Source organism: Balaenoptera ricei, chromosome 14, assembly GCF_028023285.1.
Source record: "Balaenoptera ricei isolate mBalRic1 chromosome 14, mBalRic1.hap2, whole genome shotgun sequence".
NCBI lineage: Eukaryota > Metazoa > Chordata > Mammalia > Artiodactyla > Balaenopteridae > Balaenoptera > Balaenoptera ricei.
The window spans coordinates 69,708,594-69,734,379 of record NC_082652.1 but is presented as its reverse complement, the minus strand read 5'-3'; the positions used below and the strand labels follow the sequence as shown (position 1 = coordinate 69,734,379).

Genomic DNA, 25,786 nt, shown 5'->3' with positions numbered 1-25,786 from the left:
CCCAGTCCCTCCAAACATCCACCTTCAGGACTTTCTATTGCGATTCGAATAATTTCTCCTCTTGTTCTTCAGTGAAAGGAGTTGTTGTGTGCTTCTTACCAACAATTAGTATCAAATAGAGAATATATCCTATATTAAAGTAACTTTTTGTCAAAACCTAGGCTTAGGCAGGCATAATTCTTTCAAATTTTAAGAACTGAGTTGCTAGACCATGAAGAATTTTGTAGATTTTTATTATTTTACTATTAAAATTTTTAATCTTGAAATCGGTTAATCATAAAGTAAAAACTAACCATATATTTATTTTTATACATTATATACACTTGAGAAATAAATAGTATTCTAAGCATTTAAAAAAGCATCATTATATACAAATAAGGCTTCAAGCCAAATGTATAAATACAGGACCCACTGAGGATTCGATTCCCAAGGCTTCCATTACAAAAGCAGAAGTAACCAGGATGCACAGTCAATAATACAAGCTCTACTTTGGCTAGAATGCAATCACAGAAGCAACAGAAAAGGCACACAATTGGATTGAGAAAATACCTTGAATTAATGTATTTGACCGGTTATGTCTTCAGAGGTTTGGCACCGAACGATGACACAACTTTGGCACAATAGAGATGAAAACAATGTCCTTTAAAAACCTAAGTACAGAGAAAATTGCTCTCCCCCTTTCCCACTTGACATCACATCTCCTTCCAAATCAATCTCATCCATCAAAATCCCAAGCCCTGGCCCAGTTGTTCTCCCAGTTATATATTAATAAAAGAGTTTCGGGTTTCATGGATGGCTCTGAAAAAAATTCCTTATTTGTTACATCTGGGGCATATTGGTGGGAAGTGGCTATACGAGTCCTGATGAAGTTGCGGAGATGAGCATACCATGGGCATTGCCTCCAGGAAGTCTAGGTCCTCACCTGGTTCCTCTACCAACTTGGTATATAATTCTAGGCCCGTGCTGAACCTCACTAAGCTTCGGTTTTGTAAAATAGAGATAATAGTAACTGCCCTGCTCACCTCCTGTTGTGAGTCTCTAATTAAGTGATGCATGTTCAAATCTTTTGAAAATTATAAAAGGGTTCCTCAGATATCATGTATATTAATTCAAACCAAGATCTAGAATTAGGGGCTTTTTGAAGAAGTTCGGCACAGAAAGGGCACTGGTATTGGAGGAAGATATTTCAAGGAAAAAGCATGGCATTAATTCAATCTTGGCACAAGCTGTGTGTGACAGGTGCTGGTTGCTGTATGAACAGACATGTGTAACATATGTAATAGCTTCCAGCTTCCTACACAGAAGAGATTTTGCCAATCATATTCAGCAATTGGCACCATTCTGTCCCTAACACGTATAACACTCCGCTTGCCACTCTGCTGGTGATCAAAGATGTCACTCTTAAGGGGAATGCACTTTAACTAAGAAGAAATAGGTAGAAATCACTTAAAGCCTCAGGTCCCCAACTCTTACATCCTGTAGCCCTCCCAGTGCCTCTCATGCCTTTCATATCACGTGCATATTCATGGATCATCTAAGGGAGCCTAGACATCCCAACGCCATTAGGTTTCAAATGAGAAGATGGTCTGCAAAGATTTACTAAGGTGTCTACTGCCACGTGCTAATTAAGTTTCAGTGCTTAATAAACATTTGTCCGATCAAAAAATGAACAATGGAAAAATAAGAAAGCCAATGATGTGTGCTTTAGAGAAGGAGTTGGGGAGCAGGACCAAATAAAATGTAACCAATCCACATTACCAGTTACCCATCGAACCCCAAGAGCGAGGGTTCTCCACACCTCCCCAGATCTACTCTCCCTCCCCCGGTGAACAAGGTCCCAGGTCTGCCATCCTGACACGAGTCAGCTCCCAGCAGCAAGACCCCTCACTATGACTCAAGTCAGGTCAGGCAGCTGACAGCCTTCCACGCAGAGTCACTCAGAGCCTGTGTTCCTTGTTGGGTGAAGCACAAGCTCATCCAGTCACTGAGAAACCAGCCCGGTGTGCATAGAGGCCAGGGCATCGGCTGTTTGCACACAGATCTGGAGTTAGAGCTATCCTAGAACAGCAGTGGGAACAGCAGTATGTGGTCTCCTCTGGAGAAAAGTCCCAGCCATCACAGGAGGCACGGTGCTGGGCCCAGCAAGCGGGCTCCTCCCATTGCTCCAGGGTCAAGGCCAAGAAGGGTCTTTCCATCAGGTGGGTCTCCTCAGCAGTAACGTTCCTCCATGTGCTTGGAAATCAGGGAGTGGGGGGCCTTGCGGGCACCTTCAAGGATGCTCCAGGGTTGGACTGAAAGGAACCACGTGGGAGTGGTGTTCATTAGCTGGCTTTGCAAACATGCAACTCTGTTTACCACAAGACCAAGCTTTCTTCCCTACCTATCAGCCTCTTTTATTTGCTTCCCTTCAGAACAAATGGAGAAAGTCCTGAATGCTCCTTCCTCCCCCTCCCCCAACAAGCCACAGATTCACTTTGAGAAACACCACACCGGAGCCTGCTCTGGGTTCCCAGTTCCATACACTGTAGTGTTGACATCTGCATATTTAGCAGAATACTCACCCACAGCACGCACATGTGCACACAAGCACACACACACACAAACACAACTTCGGGAAGAACTATAAAGTGCTCCTTTGCTTTGATCTAGAAACACAAGAGAGCCTGCAGTATGGCAGGAAGGGGGCAAGGCAAAGTCAGGACATCTTGATCCTAGTCTCAGCTACACTAACGCACTATTGAGCCTCTTGGAACCTCAGTCTCCTTCTCTGTGAACAGGTGAACGGTCTCCATGGCAGGAGAGAGAGTACTGAAGGTGTAATATATGTCCAGGGATTCACCACTTCTTGGTGTTAATTTATTACTCGGGCTCCTATTGTTTTCTGTTCCTTTGAGGGCAAAGGAAAGAAGTTGTTTTCTCAAAGAGGTATTCTGAGGCGAAGTATAATGTTCTCAACTGTTACAAAGTTCTGGAGCAGAAAAGAAGTATATAAGAATAACAATTAGAATAGCAATCCTTCCTGGGTGTGTCCAATTTACATGGCTGTTCTGAGGAACAATGAAGTTAATACATGTGGAAGCACTTGGAAAGGTATAAATTTGAATACAAACATAAAGAATTAAAATTAGGGGCTTCCCTGGTGGCGCAGTGGTTGAGAATCCGCCTGCCAATGCAGGGGACACGGGTTCGAGCCCTGGTCTGGGAAGATCCCACATGCCGCGGAGCGACTGGGCCCGTGTGCCACAACTACTGAGCCTGCGCGTCTGGAGCCTGTGCTCCGCAACAAGAGAGGCCGCGATAGTGAGAGGCCCGCGCACCGCGATGAAGAGTGGCCCCCACTTGCCACAACTAGAGAAAGCCCTCGCACAGAAGCGAAGACCCAACACAGCCAAAAATAAATAAATTAATTAATTAATTAAGAAAAAAAAATGTACTTAAAAAAATTTTTTAAAAAAAGAGAATTAAAATTATTACTATAGCAGAAAATCATATCCAGACTAGACTGAGTCACTTAATTAGACGGGCAGTTTTCAGAATCCCACAAGTCCCGTGATCACCGAGCTTGTGGTCACGTTGATGCTCCTGAACAGGAGACAGAGTAGTCCGGCCCTCCGGGTTGGCAGACAGTTAATCACAGGGGATCCCAGCATGGGCAAGGCTGCTTGATAATTGATACCCAGATTGAGGAGAGGTGACTTATCTGCGCAAGTGGAACCTCCATGCGTGAGAAAGAGCACAGGCTTTAAAGTAAACCAACCTGCTTCAAATCCTTACTCTGCCATCACCAAGTGGGGGACCTGGAGAGAGTGACCAAACCTCCCTGAGTCTCAGGTTCCCCAACTGTTCACAGGGTTACGACACCAGCACCATGAGCTTGATGATCAAAGTAAATGAGCTGATGTATGGAAGGCACTAACACAGGGTGGGTGCACACTCCGTGCTTGGTGTAAGGCAGCAGCATTATCATCTAGTACCTCTGGTGGAACCAGGGGTAGGGGCTGGTGGGGGCCATCTCCCTCCTCCTCAGCAGGCATTTAGACTCAGAGGGTGTGTGACGGAGTCCCCTTTTGGATGCACCCACTGCCTCATACCACGAGATCATCCTTCCTCAATTCTGAGATAATGAGACTTGCACGGGGCAAGGAGGACACTGAAGCAAGAGCACATGAGCAATCCTGCTTCTCAAAAAGGGGGAGAGTCGCCCACTAATATCCACTCACACCAACCTGGGTTCCAAAAAACCTTAAAGGGGGGCTATGCCTTGTGCTTCTCCCTTACCTCCCACCCAACTCCCCACTCCAACCTGGTGCCCAGAAGGAAGCTGGGAGCCCTGGAACTTCCCACGGCCCCAGTCACTACAGAGAAGTTCCATCTAAGATGAGGACATGGGTACCAAGCTTGGGGACTTAGTCACTGAAAGACCTCATTCCAGCAGGACCACGGCTGTGACACCTACAGGATGAAGCAGAGCAAGAGGCAAAGGGACATTCACACCATCCAACATCCTATCACACTGATTTGTCTATCTCCTTCCAGCAGAAGGTCATCTTCATAAAGGAAGGGACTTTTATCTGTTTTTGTTGACTTCTATGCCCTAAGTGCCAGACGCATGTCCAGCCTACACTAGGGGACCCATCAACATGCATTGCATGAACCTCTGAGAATGTCCTGCTTACCTGGTTTCAGTTTTCATTCTCCAGCCATCCCGACACTTGTGAAACCAGAGCTCTTGGCCAGGGGATATGCGGGTGTTCTCAAGATCTTCTGCACAAAAAGTCAATCTAGGAGGAAAAAGAAACCATCGATGTAGCCAAAACTCTAGGGGTAGGTACACGGCTGTGCATCAGCCATATGGTGCTTTCTGGACCTGAGGCAGATGGAATAAGGAGAAAAGAGAAGTTTTTATCATGTGACCCCTGACTCAAGACCCTTCAGAACTCCCCACTGCTGCTACAAGCACACTAAGTGTCTCACTTTGATGTCTCCCATGATTCAGCTCATGCAGACTTTAATCACACCCCTTCCACCTTCTTCCTTCTGTCTATCCAAAAGCCTGCCTGCCTACCAAGGCATATCCTCTCTGAAGCCTCCCTGATTGCCCGAGACCTTATTAATCTAACCCTCCATTGACCTTCCAATTTAATAAATAGGCACATCCTTATATAAATGTTGCTTTTGTTATTGTCATTACTTCTTATGACATGGAGTTAATAATGAAAGCTTTAGCTAATTTTGACGCATTATATCCTGCCTTGAATAGCTTGTGGATTCTTGCATCCATGGTGCACTATAAACTCCTTGAACGGAGGAACTCCAGGTCCCTCCAGCATGGTGTCCAGAAATACCCATTGACAAGCGTAACTGGAACTCGGCTGTGAGTTAACATCAAAGATTCAAGAAGTAGACAACCAAGATCACAGGAAGAATCAGTGGTCTAATAACCGTTTCAACTGTAACTTACAGCCCAACCATGTGGGCTGCCCCAGCCTCAGTGGTGTGTGGACAGCATGACCTCATGACCAATAGACATGTGGGACACCTGACCGTGACGTTTACCAGCAGGACAAAAGCCACATTCCGAACAGCTTTCAGAGCCTTCGCCAGGAAGCCCAAACAGCCCATAAACACCCGCAACACTCACAATCAGGAAATACAAATGAAAACAACAGTCGGGGACCAATTCACACTCAACGGAATAGCAAGAATGTCCACCAAAGGTAGGTGAGGAGGAGGGGAATAGGAAGCTCTTACTGTGTGGATAAGATTAAAAATTGGTCCAACCACTTTGGAGAGGGATTTAATAATATCCAGTCCAGGTGGAGAATACATATACTATAACCCAGTGATTCAACATGTCCCAAAGAAGCCCTCACACACGTACACAAGGAAAATGTCCCAGGATGTTCATCTCGGCACTATTTGTAACTGCAAAAAAGTAGCAACAACTTAAATATTCAGCAGAACAATGGTGAAACTACTGTTTGCGCAATGGCAGTTTACATACAGGAGTTGAATGTGAATAGACCAGATCTGTATGCATTGGATAAATCTCATAAACTATGTTGAATTGAGAAAAACAACTTTTAAAGGAATATGTCCACTCATGTAAACTTCAGAAGCAACCAAAACAATTCTATAGGTTGTTTATGGATACAAACAGAAGTAGTGAAAGTATAAAAATCATGAAGAGGAAAACACACTAACATTAGTTAATGTTGGAAGATCAGTACATTTGGTTTGAAAGGGGAGGAGTCAGACAGGGGAGGGGCACAAGGGGGTTTCAGCTTTATCTGTAATGTTTTACTGTTTAAAATCTTATATCTGAAACCAATATGAAAATGGTTTACATTTATTAAGTCTCAGTGGTTTATTAAATTTGAAATATTTTATAAAAATGATCATCTTTCTGCTACCACACATCTTTCTGGTACAGGCTGCACTTATAAGCACCGAGAGAACAAAAAAGACACGCAATTATCTAGACCACAGCCTTCATACTAACAGCTCCCCTCAGCTGGCACCCACCCCTGCCACATACACACCAGTGCACAGGTCTTTAGACCAGAATCACTCAGACAAGCAACCTAAGCCTCCACCCCCTGCATGGCCAAGCTGCACCCTAGGTGGTGGATGGAAACGGGATGCATGAAGGACTGTAATGGAGAAAATGCCAGAAGAGACAGAAAGAGGGTGGAGGCTTCTTCCCACCATTCCAAGGCTGGCAGTGACCTCCCGGAGGTCTGCTGAAAGATTTGGCCAAGGAAACCTTCCTCTCTTGACAAAGGTCTTCTGGGCTTCCTGGCTCCCACTTAGAAGCTGCTCCAAGAGTCAAGGCGCGTGTCAGTGGCTGATTTAGGGGTGGATTTTTCGTGTTGGGCTTGGTTAACAGACGTGGGGAAACTGCCAGCTGGCATGGCACAGAGGAATCTCTGTTACTTGACGTTAGCGCCCCACCCATGTCCTTGAGTCAGAGCCTCCCAAGGAGAGGTATAATGCTCTGAAAATTGGATGCAAGGGAAGCCAGGACTCCCACAGACCTCATCCATGCAGGCTCCCTAAACTGGATAGTCCGGTTTGCTCTGGACAGGAGCAAGCAAAGGCTTTCGGTTGCATGGACCCCAGAGCAAACAAATTAACAAGGCAGCACTCCTAAAGAGCCCTGTCCAGGAGAAGCCCCCTTCCTCTGGGCCAGCACAGGGCTTGGCAAATGCAACAAGGGCTGGATTCCAGCCCCCGCTTGCCCACCCCTCTCAGCCCAGGGCCTGTGATCAGGGCACAAGCTGCACAACAGTTGACAGAGGCCTTGATCTGGAATTCAGTTTTCCTCTCAAAGGGTTTGCGGTTTTGCCCATGTACTCTGGATATGGAAAGATGGAAGGTGTACGCTTAGCAAAGGAAAGGACACTGCAGAGACACACGCCTTCTGCTGACCATGGACACAGAACACAGAAAGGGTCATGAGGCACTTACTTCCTCTGGGTTTCCCCGGACTTGACCCGAATGCGTCTGATATTCAGCTCTTGCTCGGACCTGCGAGGCTGAGACAGGTAGCTGCGAAGCTCTTTCCACAGGTTGTACCAGGACTGAGAAGTCCTCTCCCAGGTGAGTTTGATCTTCAGGAGGTCTCCCAAGTCCTCTTCGGTGTAGACCAGGAAGGTGTTGGTGGCATTCAGCCCGATCTGCTCCACTCTGCAAGGGGAGAGGGAAGCTGGTCTCAGTCCCCCCACCACCTGGAAAACTGCAGCACCGTGGAGGTAGACGCAGTGGCAGCACCTGCCCCACTCGGATTGGAGAGAAATGCACAAGAGGTCCCCCCTACGTCCTCCACGTCCCACCAGCAGGGCCGGGATGAAAACTCAGCTGTGCTCCACACGGGCAGAGAGATAATGTTGCCCACGGCACCCCAAACCATTCCTGAGCATCTCCCCATTTATGCTACTTCCTGGGGGTGGGGGGACAAGACCAGGAAAGAACAGAAATGAGAAAGCGCAAAGTCACATCCCCACTCAACAGTGCCTCTTCCTCTCAGCCCACAGGCATCCGTCTCCCTCGGAACTCCCAGCCCCTCCTGCCTGTCCCTCTCACGTGGCACTTGGGAGAGCCTGTCTCACCACATCTGTGTGCATGAGTGTGTGCGTACAAGCCTGTTCCTCCCGCTAGACCCCCAGCCCTGAGAGCGAGTATTCTGATGACGTTACTTTACTCTGTTACTTTACTTTGCAAGCCCAGCATTACTCAGCGTGGTGCTTTGCACCTTACAAATGCTCAATGTATACAGATCACTGTGTGCCCCTCCCACAGATAATTAGAAACATGCCAGGGATGATCCTAAAGCCTCAGGAATCAGGCGTTCTCTGAAATGAAACAGTAGTTTCTGCCCAGCTGATCCAGCAGATTCTCACGCTGCTGATTCATCCCAGGAGCTGCCCTCCCAGAAACGTTCTGAGTCAAGGGCTAGGTGGAGAGAGTGAAGCAGGAGAGGAACCACCCAGCTCCTCCCTGGCACGCAGACTAGCTCCCCTGCACTTGTTCACCTGGCACACAGAGAGCTCCTGCGCTCTCTCTCCTTCTCAAACCAACTCGTTCTCTGTCCTGAACTCAGCAAAGGAAACCCATGACTTACATTTCCAAAGGCAGAATCTGGGAGTCTGCATTGGTGCCATAAAGGGTGACATAAAAGGTGGGCTCGATTTCTCCCATGTTCTTGTAGCTGAAGACATGGATTTTCATCTGATAATGGTAAACTGCAGAGACAGCAGAACAAAGACATTTGTGAGCCTTGCTTGTCATCTTAGGGCACCCTGACCCAAACTGAGTCACCCAGCACAGTGAGTTTTTAGGGACTCTCATCTTTTTGGTCCAGCCCAGCCTCTAAACTCCCTTTGATCTCATTCTGTCCAATGGCCTAAGAGGTCACTGCAGTATAGAAGAAGGAGCCCTGAACTTGGGGGTTGGGGGACCTTTGGGGGATGTTGACCTAGACACTTTCTAGCTGTGTGACCTTGAATTAAGGACCAAGGTATTAACTTCTTGAGCCTCAACTTCCACCCACAATACCCACAAAACCTTACAGTTTTATAACATGCTATGAAAATGCGAGATATCATTTTGATCCCCTGTTAGTCCTATCACAGATTATTTTGATGATCAAAAGAGAAAATAAATATGAAACAGCTTTGAAAAGCTAAATGCAAGATAGATATTTAAGATAGCGATATTGTGATCATAGACTGATGATTCACATCACAAAAGGAGTCCCCATCATTTATTTTTAAAGATTTACTTTCCTAGGGCATACACAGTTTAATGTGTTGTGCAGTTATTTGATTTAACTGCAGGAATGTGCCCGTCTACAATGTGGTATTTAGAAGGAGGAAAAATGTCCTTCCCCAGGGCAGTGCAGGTTTGGATGAAGGTTACCTCTGAAAGGCATGCCTGCCCGGGTTTTTAGGTACATTTTGCTGTTCCTCTTGTTCCTCATTTTCTTGGCATTGTAGCCAATGCTATTACAACGGTTCTTCCGGCAACTGAGGCAGATCCCCTTTTTGAAGCGGTTGGAGTCCGTGCACTGGAATGCGAAGCTCGGCTTGTCCTGATTCACCAGGGAGTCGACAAAGAGGTGTACTGCCCGCTCGTGCTCGCATCTCACCACCTCTGCAATTGCTGGGGGAGAGAGAGACAGAGACCATCAGGGTGAGCTGCTTCTCGGTGATCCGCCCACTCCATCAGTAAGTACTGTACACTTCATCAGAAATAACTGCTTTTCATGTCGCTGTTAGTAAGCTTGTTTGTGTCATCCTTAATGCATGCCCAGTGATATGCTGTGTTTAGAACTGAAAGCCAGTCCTGCCACCGAACTGCTCGCCCTCCGGGTGGGAAGACAGCACTGATACACATGAAGCGATAAAGAGCAAGAGAGTGCATCGGACAGGCACTAAACAGGGTGATGGAGACCAGTTGTGCAGTAAAAGTCACTAAGTCCCGACAGAGTCATGCGGTCACAAAATGCTGGAAATGGATCAGATGCTAAACATCATCTAGTCCGGGGCTCAGCAAACTGCACCTGGCAGGCTGGCCCCATTTTAGTAAAGTTTTATTGGAACATAGCCACACTCATTCATTTACCTGTTGTCTCTGGCTGCCTCCACGCTACAGTAGCAGAGTGGAGTTGTTGAAACAGAGACTGTATGGCTTGCAAAGCCGGAAATATTTACTAGCTGACTCTTTAAGAAAATGTTTGCCAGGCTTCCCTGGTGGCGCAGTGGTTGAGAATCCGCCTGCAAATGCAGGGGACATGGGTTCGAGCCCTGGTCCAGGAAGATCCCACATGCCACGGAGCAACAGAGCCCATGCGCCACAACTACTGAGCCTGTGCTCTAGAGCCAGCGCGCCACAACTACCGAGCCTGTGTGCTGCAACTAGAGAAAGCTCACAAGAGCAGCAACGAAGACCCAAAACAGCCAAAAATAAATAAACAAAATAAATAAATCTATTTTTTAAAAAAACCTTAAAAAGAAAAAGGAAAGAAAATGTTTGCCAACCTCATTCTAGTCCAATACTTTCAGTTGTAGATTATAGACCCAAATGCCCTTAGAGGTGAAGTCATTTGCTCAGGGTCACAGAGTCAGTTGGTTGCAAAGTTAGGAGTATAATTTGGATTTTTGTGACCCGTAGTAATCATTATTTCTTGTAACCAGAGGCTAAAGCCAATAGTTCCAGTAAATCCTTGGACCTTAAGAAAAATTTGGCAAAGCTCCCCTTCCCCTTCCGCATTAACATCACCAGCCTTAAGAAATGGCATCATCTGATCCCCCTGAGGCAGGGCTGAACTCCCCTTGCATGAACCCCCAAGCCCCACAGGGGCTCCTTGCATGTTATCACCTTGGGAGAGGGCAACTTACGACTGAGTGACAGAGTGGACATCCCAAGAGCAGAGCATCACAGTGGAGAGAGCCAACTGGGGCCAAGACTTAGAAATGCTGCCAGGATGCAAGGCGGTGAGCAAACGGGAAACCAAGCACAACAGTTTCAGCAGCAAACTCACTTCAGACCAAGACCTAAGCTGGGAATAGGCTTAGGCATTCAGGAAGACAGATTATAAGTGAATGGAGGAAGAATCTTGATTTTACTTCTTTAAAATGTTACAAAAAATTAAATTATAGTACATCCATGCTAAAGAATATTATACAGCCTTTTACAAGAATAAGGTAAGTAGATACGTGTACTCTGATGTCTAAGAATGCCCATAATATATATTAGGACTGAAAAAGCAAAGTTGAAGAACAATGTGATTTTGAAAAATATCACACACACACACACACACACACACACAAATAAATTTGCAAAGCAGTAAGAGTGGAAGGATACACACAACATGTTCATATTGGGTACATCTGGAGAGTGAAAGTAGGAGTAGGTGTGGGAGGTGAGGGGGTACTTTTACTTCTTGCTTTAGGCAATTTTATAATGCTTGATTATTTTTCCAACAAATATGTATTCCTTTTGTTGTAAAAAGAAATTAATCAATAATAACTGTGACCTCAAAGCACAAGAAAGCAGAGCGGAGACCACAAGAAGGCTGTTAACAGGCTTGCAGGATGATGAACTGTGGAATAAACAGTGTTGAAGGGCCACTGGGGGGGTAGTGGGAATAATGAAACGGGTGCTGTCAGGAGCACTAACAGCTCTGGCTGATTTAGGAGGAGACGCTATAACCGAGTCAAAACAAAAAATAAGGAACTCACTTCCATATGCAATTGACCCCAAGACATCGTTGAGTCCACAGCCCGGCTGGAAGTCACCTCCGTTGGGGTAGATGTCAATGTGACCCACGGGCATCTGAATCCCGATGCTCAAGCCAAAGGAGCGCGTGTAGGTGTGCAGGACATCCACGAAGTCTGCATCGTCAGGGGACAGCCTCTTGTGGATGTCAACCCCTTCAAACATGGGCCCAGCAGGATCCAAACCTACAGCAGAAGGGGGGAGCCAAGACCAGCTGTGTCAGGTGCGCTAAGGCAGCGAGTCCTGATGGATAGCTAAGTCGGCGAGTGTAAAATGAAGACATCCCCACGCTGGGAATCCTAAAGGGTATGGTGCCTGCTGCAGAGGAACGTATGCTTTCTCCTGACGCCTTCACCTGTCCTGACAACTCAGCTGACTCAGTAAACTGGCCACGAGGTTCAACTGACACGTGGATCTGAGGAACCGCGCACTGTCAGAACTGAAGCAGTTCTAGAGGCTTCCCTGGTGGCGCAGTGGTTAAGAATCCGCCTGCGAGTGCAAGGAACACGAGTTCGACCCCTGGGCTGAGAAGATTCCACGTGCCACAGAGCAACTAAGCCCGTGCGCCACAACTACTGAGCCTGCGCTCTAGAGCCCATGTTCCACAACTACCGAGCCTGTGCACCGCAACTACTGAAGCCCACGCGCCTAGAGCCTGTGCTCTGAAACAAGAGAAGCCACCGCAATGAGAAGCCTGCGCACCGCAACGAAGAGCAGCCCCCGCTCGCAAAACTAGAGAAAGCCCGCATGCAGCAACGAAGACCCAATGCAGCCAAAAATAAATAAATTAAATAAATTAAAAAAAAAAAAAAAAGAACTGAAGCAGTTCTAGAAAGAACTTGGGCTGGCCGAAACTAAGCCATTCATTCCATTTATTCTGCCATTGGGAGCCTTCCACAATCTTAATTTTAGCAGAATTTTGACGGAATAACTAAGCTACCTACATCTTCAAGAGGGAAGACTCAGTCTCCCCAAACTGAGCTATTTGTATTTGGACTTACACTTCCCCTTCCTTTAGTTATGAATCAGGCCCAGGAGTGGAATGGCAAGAGGCGGGTACACCAGCCACACTGAGCAGCCGTATCTCAGGCCTCCAGAATTCCTCTCTTTTGCAGCCACAAGGAGAAAACCTTTTGTCTGCAAACTTTCTGTATCAAACAAACAAACAGCACTGCAGAGAGCACTGGTTCTCACATTTGAAACAGCGCAAATGTCTCTGGGGAGCTTCTTACAACTTTGGATTCCACCGTGTAGCTATGAAAAACTCTGGGAGGACGCACAAGTCCCAGGTCACCTGTGTGTATGTGTGTCGGGGGAGAAGGCAGGGAAGGCAACTGCAAAGATAGTGGCAGCAACAGAGACACTTTCACCATCTTGTATAATTGTTTGGGAACCACATGAGTGTAAAACCATTCAAAATAGAATTTGCAAAGCATAAAATGCAGATTCCCTGACCCCCAAGAGATTCTGATTGGTAGGTCTGGTGTAGAGCCCAGAAATAGAGGTTTATTCCCCAGCTGATCCTAAAAATAAGTGGTCTGTGGACCAGATTTTGGAAAAACTTCTCCATGCTTCGGTAGCATTTCGAACATGAAATCTGAATGTCTTGATTCATACAGTTCTTGTGCGATATTAAGGAGTAAGGGCTTGTCAAGGTAATACTAGCTACTATCACCAAGCTTAAGTAATTATGGGAGCCGGATTCATCCCAATCTAGAGCCCTACAGACACAGAGAGAGGACCTGGAGAAAGTTAAGAAAAGATTATGTGCAGCAGAGGAAGGGGGTTTGTTTAGTCTAGAACAGTGTTTCTCAACTAGGAGGGACTTTGCTCCCAAGGGGACACTTGGCAACGTCTGGAGGCATTTTTGGTTGTCACAATTGGGGAAGAGGGAGAAAAGAAGCTGCTAGCATCTAGGGAGTAGAGGCCAGGGATGCTGATAAACATCCTGCAGTGCACAGGTCAGCTCCCACACAAGCCTCATCTGGCCCCAGATATGAATAGTTGCTGAGGTTGAGAAACCTGGACCTAGAAACACCAAGGTAGGGAGGAGGTGTGACCAGGAACAGAGCTGTGAAAGCAGGAGATGAGTAATAGAACAGTGTTTCCCAGGCCCCAGCGCAGTGGAACAAGGGAGCACATCGTGAGGCTTGAGGGGGGTCATTTTAGGATAAACAAAAGGTAGAACTGTTGTCCAGAGTGGACAGTAAACTTGTGGAACTCACTACTCATGAGAACTGGTAATGATTAAAACTCTGAAGTTGAGAAAAATGTATGAATGACAGAGGCAGAAAGGGAGCCCAGGTTGCCTGGGGGCTCATCTCTAGCCCAGGACCCCAAACAAAGAAAGATGGCACAAAAACAGTGGCTTCCCGGAATAGCCCTCAATGACTCTTTTTAGGGACTGAACGGACGCAGTACTGACACAGGTGGCCTCTCCCTGCCTCTCACCATGTCTCCTGGAGAAAAAAAAAAGAAAGAAAGAAGAGGAACATTCTGCTTTGCAGCCAATAAGAGAGGGGCTCTTGTATCGGTGAACAAAAGTCTCCACCAGACAGTCAGTGCCATGGAAACCAAGCTGGGCTGGAAGAATGCAAGCGGCTGACGGGGCTTCTGGAAAGGCCGGCTGGCAGGCAGGCTGAGGCTTCACCTCCCCAGACTGACCCCGCCTGACACATAGCTAGGGCCCACCGACTCTGGGGAAAAGTTTCACAATTTACTTTTTAACTGGGAATGGGAGGGTGACCGCATCCCCTCCAAAAAAAGAGATGATGGAGAACCACCTCTTCTTCCATTCAGTCAGAGTCCCCCCAAAGTGTTCTGTCCAGCAAATGGAATATACACGTGCATGCACACGCACACACACACTCTTGTGCACACGCATACACACAGGGAAACCTCCACCTTCTGGCCTGGCAGGGCAGAGGCTGCTGCGCTGTAACAGCCAGTGCATCTCTTCCAGCGGGAGAGCGGCAGCATTGCGCCGTGGTGAGGTGCAGGCTCTGGAATCTGATGGCCTGGGTTTGAATCCCAGCTCTGCCGCTCAGAGTGTGAGATATCATTAAAGTACATACTGAGTCCTATTTTCCCCATCTGTAAAATGAAGCCCAAGGACCCTTTTGCCTGGATGCTATGTGGCTTACCTATGGCATAAAATACCTGTCACACACTGACTACTTGACATTAGGTAGCATCTAGCCCACAGCCTGCAGGGTGGACACTTCGTTCATATTTCTTGAATGAATGAACAGATCTGCTTGCTTATTTATTTATAACTAACAAGACACAAGTTCAATTAGAAATATATGACCTCTTCCCTAGTATGTCACGGAATTCCCTCAGAAGCCTAAGAGGATAAAACTTTAGCAAACCTCAGTCCACAGCTCTCTGGTCCAAGCAAGACTGGGGTTCAGGCACCTCCTGCGGGTTCAGGCACCTCCTGCAGGTCCAGGCTAAGGACCCCTGCTGGCCTCTGTACAGCGGCATCACTGGCCTCTGCCCCACACAAGCTGCAGTCTCTGGTCCTCTTACCAGTCAGGACCACCTGGTTCCCAGACCCATGGGAAGTCTGAGGGGAGAGGAGAGAGCACAGGGCTCTCCCATCAGACATGCACAGCAGCGTGCGTCAGGTCAGCCAGATACCCTCTGAGGTGCTGCCTGGCAACTGGACAGAGGCCACTCCTTCCTGTATGTTCACCCCGGTCCCCTGCTCCACAGAGAGAGGCCGCAGAGAAGGGGCTGTGCTCAGGACATGCCGGCCCCAATGCTCTACGCAGACAGCAAGAGCACTGATTAGCATTCTGCCGGCGAAGCCCACATCTCAGCAGCTCCCACCCAGACGGGCAGGGGGAAAGAACTGGAACTCTCCTACTAGCCCCATCTCATTTCAGATTTAGAAAGAGGGAGAGGGAGGATCTGCAGCTTGTCTTTGTTGCCAAGGACACTGGCCCTGGTGCTCTGGCAGGGGCCTTGTGTGTGCTGCAATTTGAGCACAGCTGGCCCAGCTCTGTAACATCTTGCCTCTTGTTGGGGGCTAGGAGGAGGTGCTCAGCCAATAGAACCCTGAGGGGCTTGAGGCCCAACGGCTTTGCTCCAGCAATGGGTTAATGAGCAGTCATGTGTGGCCACATTGCCCGTTAGACAGTTCAGGCCCCGCATCTTGATAACCAAAAGTAAAGCTCTCAAGCTATGCTGAATCAAACAGTTGCATCTAAAGGAGTGTGTGTGTGTGTGCTCATTAGACTTAAGCCCAGTGACAATGATTTAAGGAGGGCTACTAAACCTCACAAATGTATATATTTTTAAATCTGCCCCACTGGCTTGTTGCTGAAACCAGAAACTCTATCTTTACTAAATCATTCTCTAGCTAAGGACTCCCTTCTACCTGAACCCTGTTTTCAAACGAAAACATTGCCAGGAAGGAAATGATTAACTCTTTCCTTCTGGGTGGCCAGTTAGGCCCTTAGTATGTTGGAGGTGAGGGAGAAGCTGGGAGGGAAAACAAAAGAATGCTAGCAGGAGGATAAAAATTCAGGGCAACAAATTTGCCATTAGGGACTTCCCTGGTGGCACAGTGGTTGAGAATCCGCCTGTCAATGCAGGGGACACAGGTCTGATCCCTGGTCTGGGAAGATTCCATGTGCCGCAGAGCAACCAAGCCCGTGCACCACAACTACGGGGCCTGCATTCTAGAGCCCATGAGCCACAACTACTGAGCCCGCATGCTGCAACTACTGAAGCCCGCGCACCTAGAGCCCGTGCTCCGCAACAAGAGAAGCCACCGCAATGAGAAGCCCGTGCACCACAATGAAGAGTAGCCCCTGCTCACCACAACTAGAGAAAGCCCACGTGCAGCAACGAAGACCCAAGGCGGACAAAAATTAATTAATTAATTAATTAAAAAATATATATATAATCTTAAAAAAAAAATTTTCCATTAATTTTCTCCTAGAGGAGAGTATGTTTTTTGAGAGGGCCCCCAAATGGAGAAGAGAATCCTTTCCACTTTTCACTATCATTCAATGATTTAAATCAAACTCTCATATCAAAAGGTCACCAATTATTTGCCAAGGGGAAGGGGGGGAGGGAAGGACTGGGAATTTGGGATTAGCAATTGAAAACTATTATATATAGGATGGATAAACAACAAGGTCCTACTGTATAGCACAGTGAACTCTATTCAATATCCCATGATAAACCACAATGGAAAAGAATATGAAAAGAATATATATATGTATAACTGAATCACTTTGCTGTATAGCAGAAATTAACAAAACATTATAAATCAACTGCACTTCAATAAAATTTTTTAAAAAAAGGTCACCAATTCTGCCTATGGAACGTGTATCTCTCCAAATAAACTCGCTTTCACTTAAAAAAAAAAAAGCTCACTAAGATGGAAAATTCAAATTTCTATCGACTACCTGGGTACCAATATCAGACAGAAAGGTCTCTTTAATGACAACATTTAACCACTCATTCTAAACAGGTAATTATCACTGATAAATATGCCAACTAAACATGGGAAAGAGGCTGTTAGTGGATGAAATAGAAACCAGAGGCAGAATTCAAACCACAACCCATCTCTCATTCCTTTCCCTGAGGTCCTGGCATTATCATGGGCAGAGACTAGAAGTGAGTATCAGAAGCTTGCAGGCCTGGGCTCCACCCCAGTTCTGCCCTTGGGTCTTAGCTCTTTGCCCCTGGGTGTTTCCTCACCTGTTGCATTAGACCTGGTTTTCAAACTGTGCTCCCTGGTGCTCTGGGACCCGGAAATTCCTCCAGAGAAGGGGGAGGCTCAAATAACAAGGTTAACACTACTGGCAAATACACAGCTTTGACCAGAACACACCTTCTATCTGTTTCATACATTGGGGACCTGCATAAGTTCAATTTGAAAAAGGGCTCTGAGACTTTTTGGACATTTGAAAAGCCCTGGATTAGATGTTCTCCAGGTTTCTTCCAAGGCTAACCTCTACGGCTCACTCCTGCTGCCTCTTAAGGAGCACTCTGGTTCAGGAAAGCCTGGTGGGCAGAGCAGCTGAGGGAGCCCCAGGATCAGCCGTGAGAGAAGGGAGCAGCACTTACCCGTGATTCTGCCCACCGTGCCTTTCACGAAGTTGCCAGCGTACCCGGCCACGTGAGCTCCAAGGCTGTAGCCAATCAAGTGAACATCCCCGAGAGAAAAATCCTCCTTCCCCTGCAGGAAGTCACAGAGGCGTGTGAGTGAAGAGTGGGGTCCTGAGCCCCCAGGCCACCAACAATTCAACAAGTCAATCACGTTGGGGAGACGCGGGAGGGGGGAGGGTGGCAGTGTGGAGCTCAAAGCCACCGGGCTCACCGGAGATTAAGTGCCAGCCACAGCCTGCAGCAGGGTACTCCCTGCCCACCCTCTTAGGCCCACGAGCTGCCAACCTCCTCATCCCAAACCTGCCTGGGACCCCAGAGTTGAAGCTTCAGACCCTGACAGGGCACTCAGCAGGGGGGATGAGGAGGTGGCAATTTGACCCCATGGCTCAGGAATCAAGCTCGACAAAACAACCCAGGTAGAGGACTGAGGACTGTTCAAGAATCCCGACCAGAATTCTGCCAAAATGATTCAGATTCCATGGGCTTCTAAAAGGAAGCTCAGGCTGGAATTGCCCAGATAATAGGGTCACTTAGCCAGTGTACCCCTGCCTCCCATTACGTCCACTGATCTCAGGTAAATCATGAACCTATAAAAAGTAAATTTAAGACCTCAAGATCTGTTTTCCACAGTTGACGCAAGGCACTAAGCTACATTGGTTTGAACCAACCCTCCGTACCCTCAGCCCAGCCACCCTTCAGAAGCCAGAGCAGACTTCAGTAGGTATTTAAGATTACAAGCTGGTCCTGGCTTCTGAGGGCATCAGCAATTAATGAACCGAAAGGCAGATTTTCTTCCCGCAAGTAAGGTAAAAGGAAAAATCCAGAAATGTGTCAATAATCAGAAAGCTTTCTAAAAGTCCCAGCTTCCAAATATTTCAAGCAATACTTAATTCCGTAAAAATTGGAATCTCAAAGATACTCTCAGACTCCTGAAGTTCACTGTAACTGACCTGTCTGACCTGTATTTCTTTTTTTTTTTTTTTACAGTCTAAGATTTTTTTAATAAATTTAATTATTTTATTTTTATTTATTTCTGGCTTTGTTGGGTCTTTGTGTGCGGGCTTTCTCTAGTTGCAGTGAGAGGGGGCTACTCTTCGTTGCAGTGCGCGGGCTTCTCATTGCGGTGGCTTCTCTTGTTGCGGAGCACAGGCTCTAGGTGCATGGGCTTCAGTAGTTGTGTCTCACGGGCTCTAGAGTGCAGGCTCAGTAGTTGTGGCCCACGGGCTTAATTGCTCCATGGCATGTGGGATCTTCCCAGACCAGGGCTCAAACCTGTGTCCCCTGAATTGGCAGGCAGATTCTTAACCACTGTGCCACCAGGGAAGCCCCTGACCTATGTTTCTTAAAAGGGTTCCGGTTCAAGGTCCTGCTCGTAAAAGGAGATGACTCCCTTTGGTCCCGTTACCTGCAGCCAGTTGAGCATCCTGGCAACGCTGTGTCCCACCTCCCTTGTATTATTGACCGCGTCTGTGTAAAGCTGGTGAGCCAGCGGGAGCCAGTCCACCACCACGACGTTGGCTCCTTTCTCTCTTGTCTGCAGGGCTGACACGAGTTTGTACAGCCAGCTTTCAAACATGCCGCTCATCTGCAGAGAAAACAGGACTTTTTAAAAAATTCTTCTTCTGCGTTTCAGAAATCCTAATGGATATGGAATTCAGTTCCATGACCTTCTCCCCAGCCACTTCCGGAACCTTCACATTGGCTACCCAGGCACCAAACACTTGCACATGAGCCGGGCCGGCCACAGGCAGGATTGCTACATGGGTGATTGTCTTCCATTGTGCTTGACATCTCCAGTTTTTCCCATCAAAGATGTCAGAGCTGGTGTCCTCTGCTGCTGCCCCACTGACCGATAGGCCCCCTATGAGATATAAGTTGGTGGCGATGCTGGCCTGAGGTTAGCCCAAGTCCCTGTCACAATCAGGCAAGTAAGTGGCCTGGTCCATCATTCAAAGGCAGCTGAGAAGGGTTGCCCTGGAGAATTAGTTTCTTTCTCAGAGATGCAGGGAGATTCTGTCTCTTAGGCAAATGCAGAGTTAACAAGTGACCCCTTCCCACAAGCCATCTCTGCCAACCCTCTTGACCCCAGGGTAGGGAAGATCTGTCCCTGGAATCCCAAATTAGAACTCAGAACACACTTTCCCACAGAAACAAAGTATAAATGGTGACTAGGTCCAGTTGTAAACCCATCCACAAGTACATTATTAGATAAACAGATTTTCTGTGCCTGGCCTGGGAACCCTAACGCCATTTACAATCTTGCTTCTATGGGAAACTGCTGTTCCAAGTTCCAAACAGATTATAAAAGAACTTTCTGGAATGCAACCCATTTGTAAGTTGCAGGCAGTTTGTATTTGCATTTTGACAGGGGCCCTTATAAAGGTTCAAGTGCATGATTCTAATCATAGGCTGTGGGGTGAGGATGGATGGCAGGCCCTTAATCATCCCTTCAATTACATTAGGTAGGTAGGTGCCTACATACCACCCACCCCCACCAGGCCTGACCCCAACAGTTGGTGATAGACCTAAAGACCCAGAAAGCATGTAACGGATATGAATTTCCCATCATTAAGAGGAGGAATGCCCCCTCCCAATTAGCCCAGGCAGAAACCTGCTCACTTAATAGTGCCATTTTCCTACAGACTGCCATTAGATGAATGAATAAATCCCTCGCTGGTCAAAAGCTTCTGAGGCTGAGTGTTAAAGCCCTTTTTTGTTGAAGTTCGTCATGGGCTTTTCAATGTGAATTGCTCAGCTAGGTCATATAAAGACTCCAGTGCCTTTAAGCAGAGCCATCTCTATGCAAACAGGAGGGCACCATGCCAACCAGGGCCAGCCAGCCAGGCCAGCTGCCTCCTCACAGACTCTCTGAGTCAGTCAAGTTGCTTCAGTTCAGCTCAACTCTTACGGAGGGATGGCCCCCGCGACGCAGTGGTTGACCAATGTAATTAAGCGTAATTAGAGGGCCCCTTAAGAGCCAGTGGAGCTGGGCTGCTGCCCTCAGGAGAGCCACTTTCTGAAAGCCCGCTGTGTGCCAGTGTTAAATACCACCCTGCTGGAGTCCAGATTGCCCCCTTAGCAAAGTGCCCATTACATTCTTCACAGCTGTCTGAAATACAAGCAGCCCACAAGAAAAGAGGGGGAGAGAGAGTGGAATCTGGAAGCACCAGTATTCTTTCTAATTGACCAAAACAAAGGAAACCAAATCTCCCGGAAAGCTGTAGAGCTCCCTCCCCCAGAGGCTCACCGTCCATCCATGAATGATGAAAAAGGTTTTGGCTGTCATGTTGAAGCCACAGTCTTCTAAGGGCTGGTTGTGGCCAAAGGAGAGGTAGCAACCTTCATGCTCTGGGTCCTCAGAGGTGCGGAGGTTAAATCTCACAGGGGGTTTGGCAGCAGCTGGTACAACCCTGGATTTGTTGAGCCCATCTGGGGAGAAATAACAGAGCAAGGGTATAACTAGCAGGCCTGGGTGGTGAGAGATCTAGGGTCTAGTTCTAATTCACTCTTGAGCAAATTACTTAACCCCACTGGGTTTCAGTTTCTACATCTGCTGAATGTTTCCTCCTCACCTCCCAGAAGAGTTGCGAAGATGTTATAAAAGGGACATCTCACCAATATTTAAGAGTATTAATTAGTCACTAGGATCAATTACTGTGAATCTGAAATAAGTCTCTCTTGCTTTTCTTTCTTCTTCCCCATCCAAACGAGTTCTCTTTCCTTCCCTCAAGTTACTGGTTTCACAGTATGGGTCCTTAATTCTTTTCCTGAAATGCTTGGGACCAGTTGAGTTTCAGAATTCAGAAATTCTCAGATTTTAGAAAGGTATTATGGCATATATATATATATATATATAAATATATATATAAAATATATTATTATATAACACCCTCAGCAGGGTCTGGGGCATTCCCATTCATCAAACACACCAATAATATTTCTGCAGGGAAATACATAACTACTCACACTCGAGGGGAAAAAAAAAAAAAAGATTCTAAATACCCTCTTGTCGGTTCAGGTCAGTTTTTGCTGCCAAATGAGTAAGAGTTCAGGTCAGGTAAGGCCAGTTCTTGCTGCCAAACAAGTCGCCAAACAAATTTTTCAATTTTCAAAGATTTTGGATTTTGGAATTGGAGGTAAGGAGCTGTTGACCTCTTATGCAATGGGCTTCCCTAATGCTCTCATCTCGATTTCAACACTTGCTCCAAAGACCTCATGCATCCTCAGTGCTCCTTGCAGTACCAGACATGTGCCAGACATTCTTCTAGTTTGTTGAATAAATTAAATAAGTTATTGAAGCCATGGAGAAGCTCATAAGAGCAGCAAAACCTCTCTTTTCAGCTCCACTGCACACACACAGTGCCGTCTAGGAGATGGCCCTACTACAAAACACAGCCCATGTCACTGATGGTCCCTATGGCCTTTTAACACTAGGTACTGTCATCACCACACTATTTCAGAAGGTCATAAATGAGCCTCATCTAGCATTCTTCCAACCATCCAGGATACCATCCCTTGATAACAGGCTAGGAAATTAGAAAATCAAACTGTCCGGTCACCCAGAAATCAAGTGAAAAGGTACCAAATGACCATCCCAGGAGCTTCATTTATCCCAGAGTTAAAAAACAAATGGAGTCATGGAAAGAGAGACCAGAGTGGTGGACAGGTTTGGTGAAGCGGACAAGGGGGAGGACAGCAATGCACCAGATGTAAAAAGGATAAGGTTCCAGAAAATGCCACTAAATATGCATGAGCAGAACTTTGTCATTAAAGTCATGAACAAAAGCCTCAACTGACAGAAATTTGAACCACGGACATAACTCATTCAATATCTCCCAATTTCCACCCAGATAGCCACTCACAGAGACCAGGTGGCAAGTCCAGGAAAAAAGGAAAGGGAGTCTGCTGGCTTCCTGGCACCGACTTGTGGATAAACTCACAAACTGACATAAAAGGTTCACCTTAGCAGCTGGCTCTCTCTGACACCACAGTTCTCTAGCTCATTTCTACTACTTCCAGCCTGAGTCACTTCAGCCTCTGGGACTTCATGATCGTCCTTCATCTGGATGTCCTCAGGCTCATTCTCTTACCTCCTTCAGTTCCTTGCTCAGGGGTCAGCCCCTCAGAGATGGAAGCCTGGTCACAGACTAACACTGCACCACCTTCTCCCACCAGCCCTCTGTACTTTCCTCCTCTGCTTTATTTTTTTCCATAACACTGAGCACTATTTATATATTTTAATTAGTTGACTAGCTGTTTTCCCACCACTGAAATGTAAGATCCATGGGGGTAGGGGTTTACACCCATTTTGTTCACTGCTCTATCCCTCACTCCGAGAAGCATGCCTGGCAAATAAATACTCTTTTGAATGAATGAAATGGTCCCCAAATACTCAGAATCACAGAACATAGACTTTGGAAGGAATGTTAGCATTTTACAGGAGAGGAGCTAGAGATGCAACCTACCCTGGTTCAACTGCACTAGAGTTGGGAACATGTTAAATAAAACAAGTTTTTTCCATTCATTCCAATTAACCTCCTGCATGCACATAAGCCACATGGACCAACATCATTGGACCCAACCTCAGCAGAATAGTAGAAGATGAAATAATAGTGTGTGGTTCAGAGGTTCCCCGCTCTCCTCTGCTTAGCTAATTGACTTGGTACTCCCGCTGGGTGACCCTACCCTCGCCCCTCCAGGGCAAGTTCCTCCAGTAGAAAAGACTGCCACGCAGAACTCAGAAGCAAAGCTGGCAGCTGCGAGGAGGAGGAGGAGGAGGAGGAGGAGAGGTAGCAAGAGGCAGAGCGAGGGCTGTAAAGACTTGGGGAAGAGGAGGCCGGCAACCTGGGGAATAAGCCCAGCAGCTTCTCTGCACAAATGACTCACCTAGTACTCCTGGCAAGCACTACTCAAACCAGAGCCAGCTACCCTGATACCTTAACTTTCAAGACACCTACGCCGAGATTAAAAGGAAGGGCACCAGGTGATAGAGCTCTAACAACCTTCTTGCCTCGAAAACCCCAGGTTCAAAGAGGAGGGCAAGGTTAAATAGCTGCTGGCAGCCAACTCTGCTGACTGGACAGCACCGAGAGGAGAACCGTATAGCGACAGGGGGGTGGGGCGAGAGCGAGCGCGGGCGAGCGCACCGGCAGCCTGCGGCCTCTTGGATGCCTGGCTGGGGATGTCCTCGTCAGAAGCGCCGAGGAACAAGTGATCTCCAAGGCTGATTAGGAGGAGTAAATGGACAGCGCAGGGGGTAAGGAAGGAGAATGTCGCAGGATCGAGGAAGAAGGGTGGGCAAGACAGAGGGGAACTGGCACAGAAAAGAAGTTGTGGGGTGTTAATAAAAACAAGGACACGTTACCTTGCAGCCGACCCTCTGGACCAAGGGTTGCGGGACCTCCCGCGGCAAAGCAACAGTAAGCGCTCCAGAGGCAGAGCAGAAGACCGGAGTTTCTGATCCTTCCCGGCCACATCCCCTTCCCCCAAACGGGACTTTTAGAAAGACCACAGGAAAAAAAAAAAAAAAAAAAAAAGCCGTCTCTCGAACGATGTTTCCAGCAGTCCGAGCCCGTAAGACTCGAAGTGGGAAGGCTTCTCTCGACCAGAGAGAGTGGTGGCCTTAGACAGCTGCAGGTGGAGAAGGTGGAAAATGAAAACTTGGCTAAATTGAGCCACGGGGTGGTGAGGGGAGTGCGAAGATGCTCCAACCAGAGCCAGATCTGCCCTCACCCGTGCCGCTCGCCCGGGAAGCCAGGGCTCGCCACTGTCACACCGCGAGCTCCCGGGCGAGGTAGTTTTTTAAAGTATTGGAGTCATCTGACCCATCGCCAGATGGTGATTTGCATAATTTATTCCCGTCCCCGGACTCTGATTGGTCACACCTTCGCTGACGCCCGAACCAAAGACTCCCCAAAGTATGAATGAAAGCGCCGCACACCCACCGCGTGGACACTCCGCACGCGCCGCCTTGTCTCCTCCCCAGTCAGCTTCGCGGGCAGCCGCGCTCTCGCCGCCCCACTTTTTCCTAGTGTCCACTCCCGGACCCTAGGTTCTCCGCTCGCCCCTTCAGCCCCAGGAGGGTCATTGCCCCAAAGCCCTGTTCCCGCCGCGCTTGCGATCGCTGGAGAAGGAAGGTTGTCCTCTCCAAGGCGCAAAGCCATCCCCGCGCCCGAAATGATCTCTCCTCGCCCCGGGCCAAGGGTACGGATGGAGGAAAGCCACCTGGTCACCCTGTGATCCTTCTTTTCTCCCTTTCCTCCTGCGCTCCTGCCTAGCGAGGCCCGCGACAGGTGCAGACGGCGTGATCAGACAATAACCCGGCAGAGCGGAGGGGCTGCGGGCTGTGGCCTGGGCGTCAGGATCGCTCAGACCCCTCTCGGAGTCCTCGCTCAGCCACTAGCTGCAAAACTCGCGGCAAGCCACCCAGCTTCTCCAAGGCCTTTCCTTCGTCCCCAGTACGCGGGTGGTAACAGTTCCTGTCGCTTAGGGATGTTGGGGAAATTTAAAAACCTACTATAGTACAGTAGGCCACGTGGTAGGCGCTCTCACACCTGCGGGTGGAGGACTAGAGGGATGCCAGGCGACACTCCCCAAAGGAAACAGTGAGCCACGCTTGGGGATCTCGGGCGCATAACCAGCGCCAAGAGTCGGCTGACGCGCGCAACTACTTACTGAGGGGAATTAGGCAGCTTCTTCCTCTCCCTCCTCATTTTGCTCTCCTCTCCTTCCCTTTATTGCGCGTGTCCCTGCTCCTCCCACGGGTGCCGGCTCCATCTCCGCCGGGGGGACCCCGGGACCGAGGGCGGCGAGCGCGTCGACCTTGGCGGGGAGCCCGGGGCTCTAGGCCGGCTGCGGCCGGGACAGCTAGGGAGCG

At 48.0% G+C, this 25,786-nt stretch overlaps 1 protein-coding gene across 3 annotated transcripts; it reads right to left on the bottom strand.

Annotated features, from left to right (window-relative positions):
* Positions 1–217: 217 nt before the first annotated feature.
* LIPG (lipase G, endothelial type) lies at positions 218–25,786 on the bottom strand. 3 transcript variants are annotated; one of them, XM_059894509.1, is made up of 11 exons: positions 25,585–25,786; positions 24,275–24,540; positions 21,158–21,339; positions 19,316–19,495; positions 17,869–17,980; positions 11,745–11,966; positions 9,421–9,663; positions 8,624–8,744; positions 7,471–7,689; positions 4,677–4,781; positions 218–2,291 (listed from the first exon to the last, which is right to left on the bottom strand). In XM_059894509.1, the coding sequence occupies exons 1-11, from the start codon at positions 25,620–25,622 to the stop codon at positions 2,270–2,272; spliced, it is 1,710 nt and encodes a 569-aa protein (XP_059750492.1). In that variant the 5' UTR covers positions 25,623–25,786; the 3' UTR covers positions 218–2,269. The 3 variants fall into 3 exon arrangements, with proteins under 3 accessions (XP_059750492.1, XP_059750494.1, XP_059750493.1); XM_059894511.1 differs by lacking the exon at positions 24,275–24,540 and having other exon boundaries at positions 25,585–25,785; XM_059894510.1 differs by lacking the exon at positions 25,585–25,786 and having other exon boundaries at positions 24,275–24,687.

What these genes read in the sequence shown, in the direction of transcription:
- LIPG (XM_059894509.1), bottom strand. Translation starts at nt 25,622, where the DNA reads ATGAGGAGGGAGAGGAAGAAGCTGCCTAATTCCCCTCA. An exon ending in TCCAGAGGGTCGGCTGCAAG is followed by an intron (nt 21,340 to 24,274) that starts GTAACGTGTCCT and finishes ATTTCTCCCCAG; the next exon opens with ATGGGCTCAACAAATCCAGG. An exon ending in TCATCATTCATGGATGGACG is followed by an intron (nt 19,496 to 21,157) that starts GTGAGCCTCTGG and finishes TTTTCTCTGCAG; the next exon opens with ATGAGCGGCATGTTTGAAAG.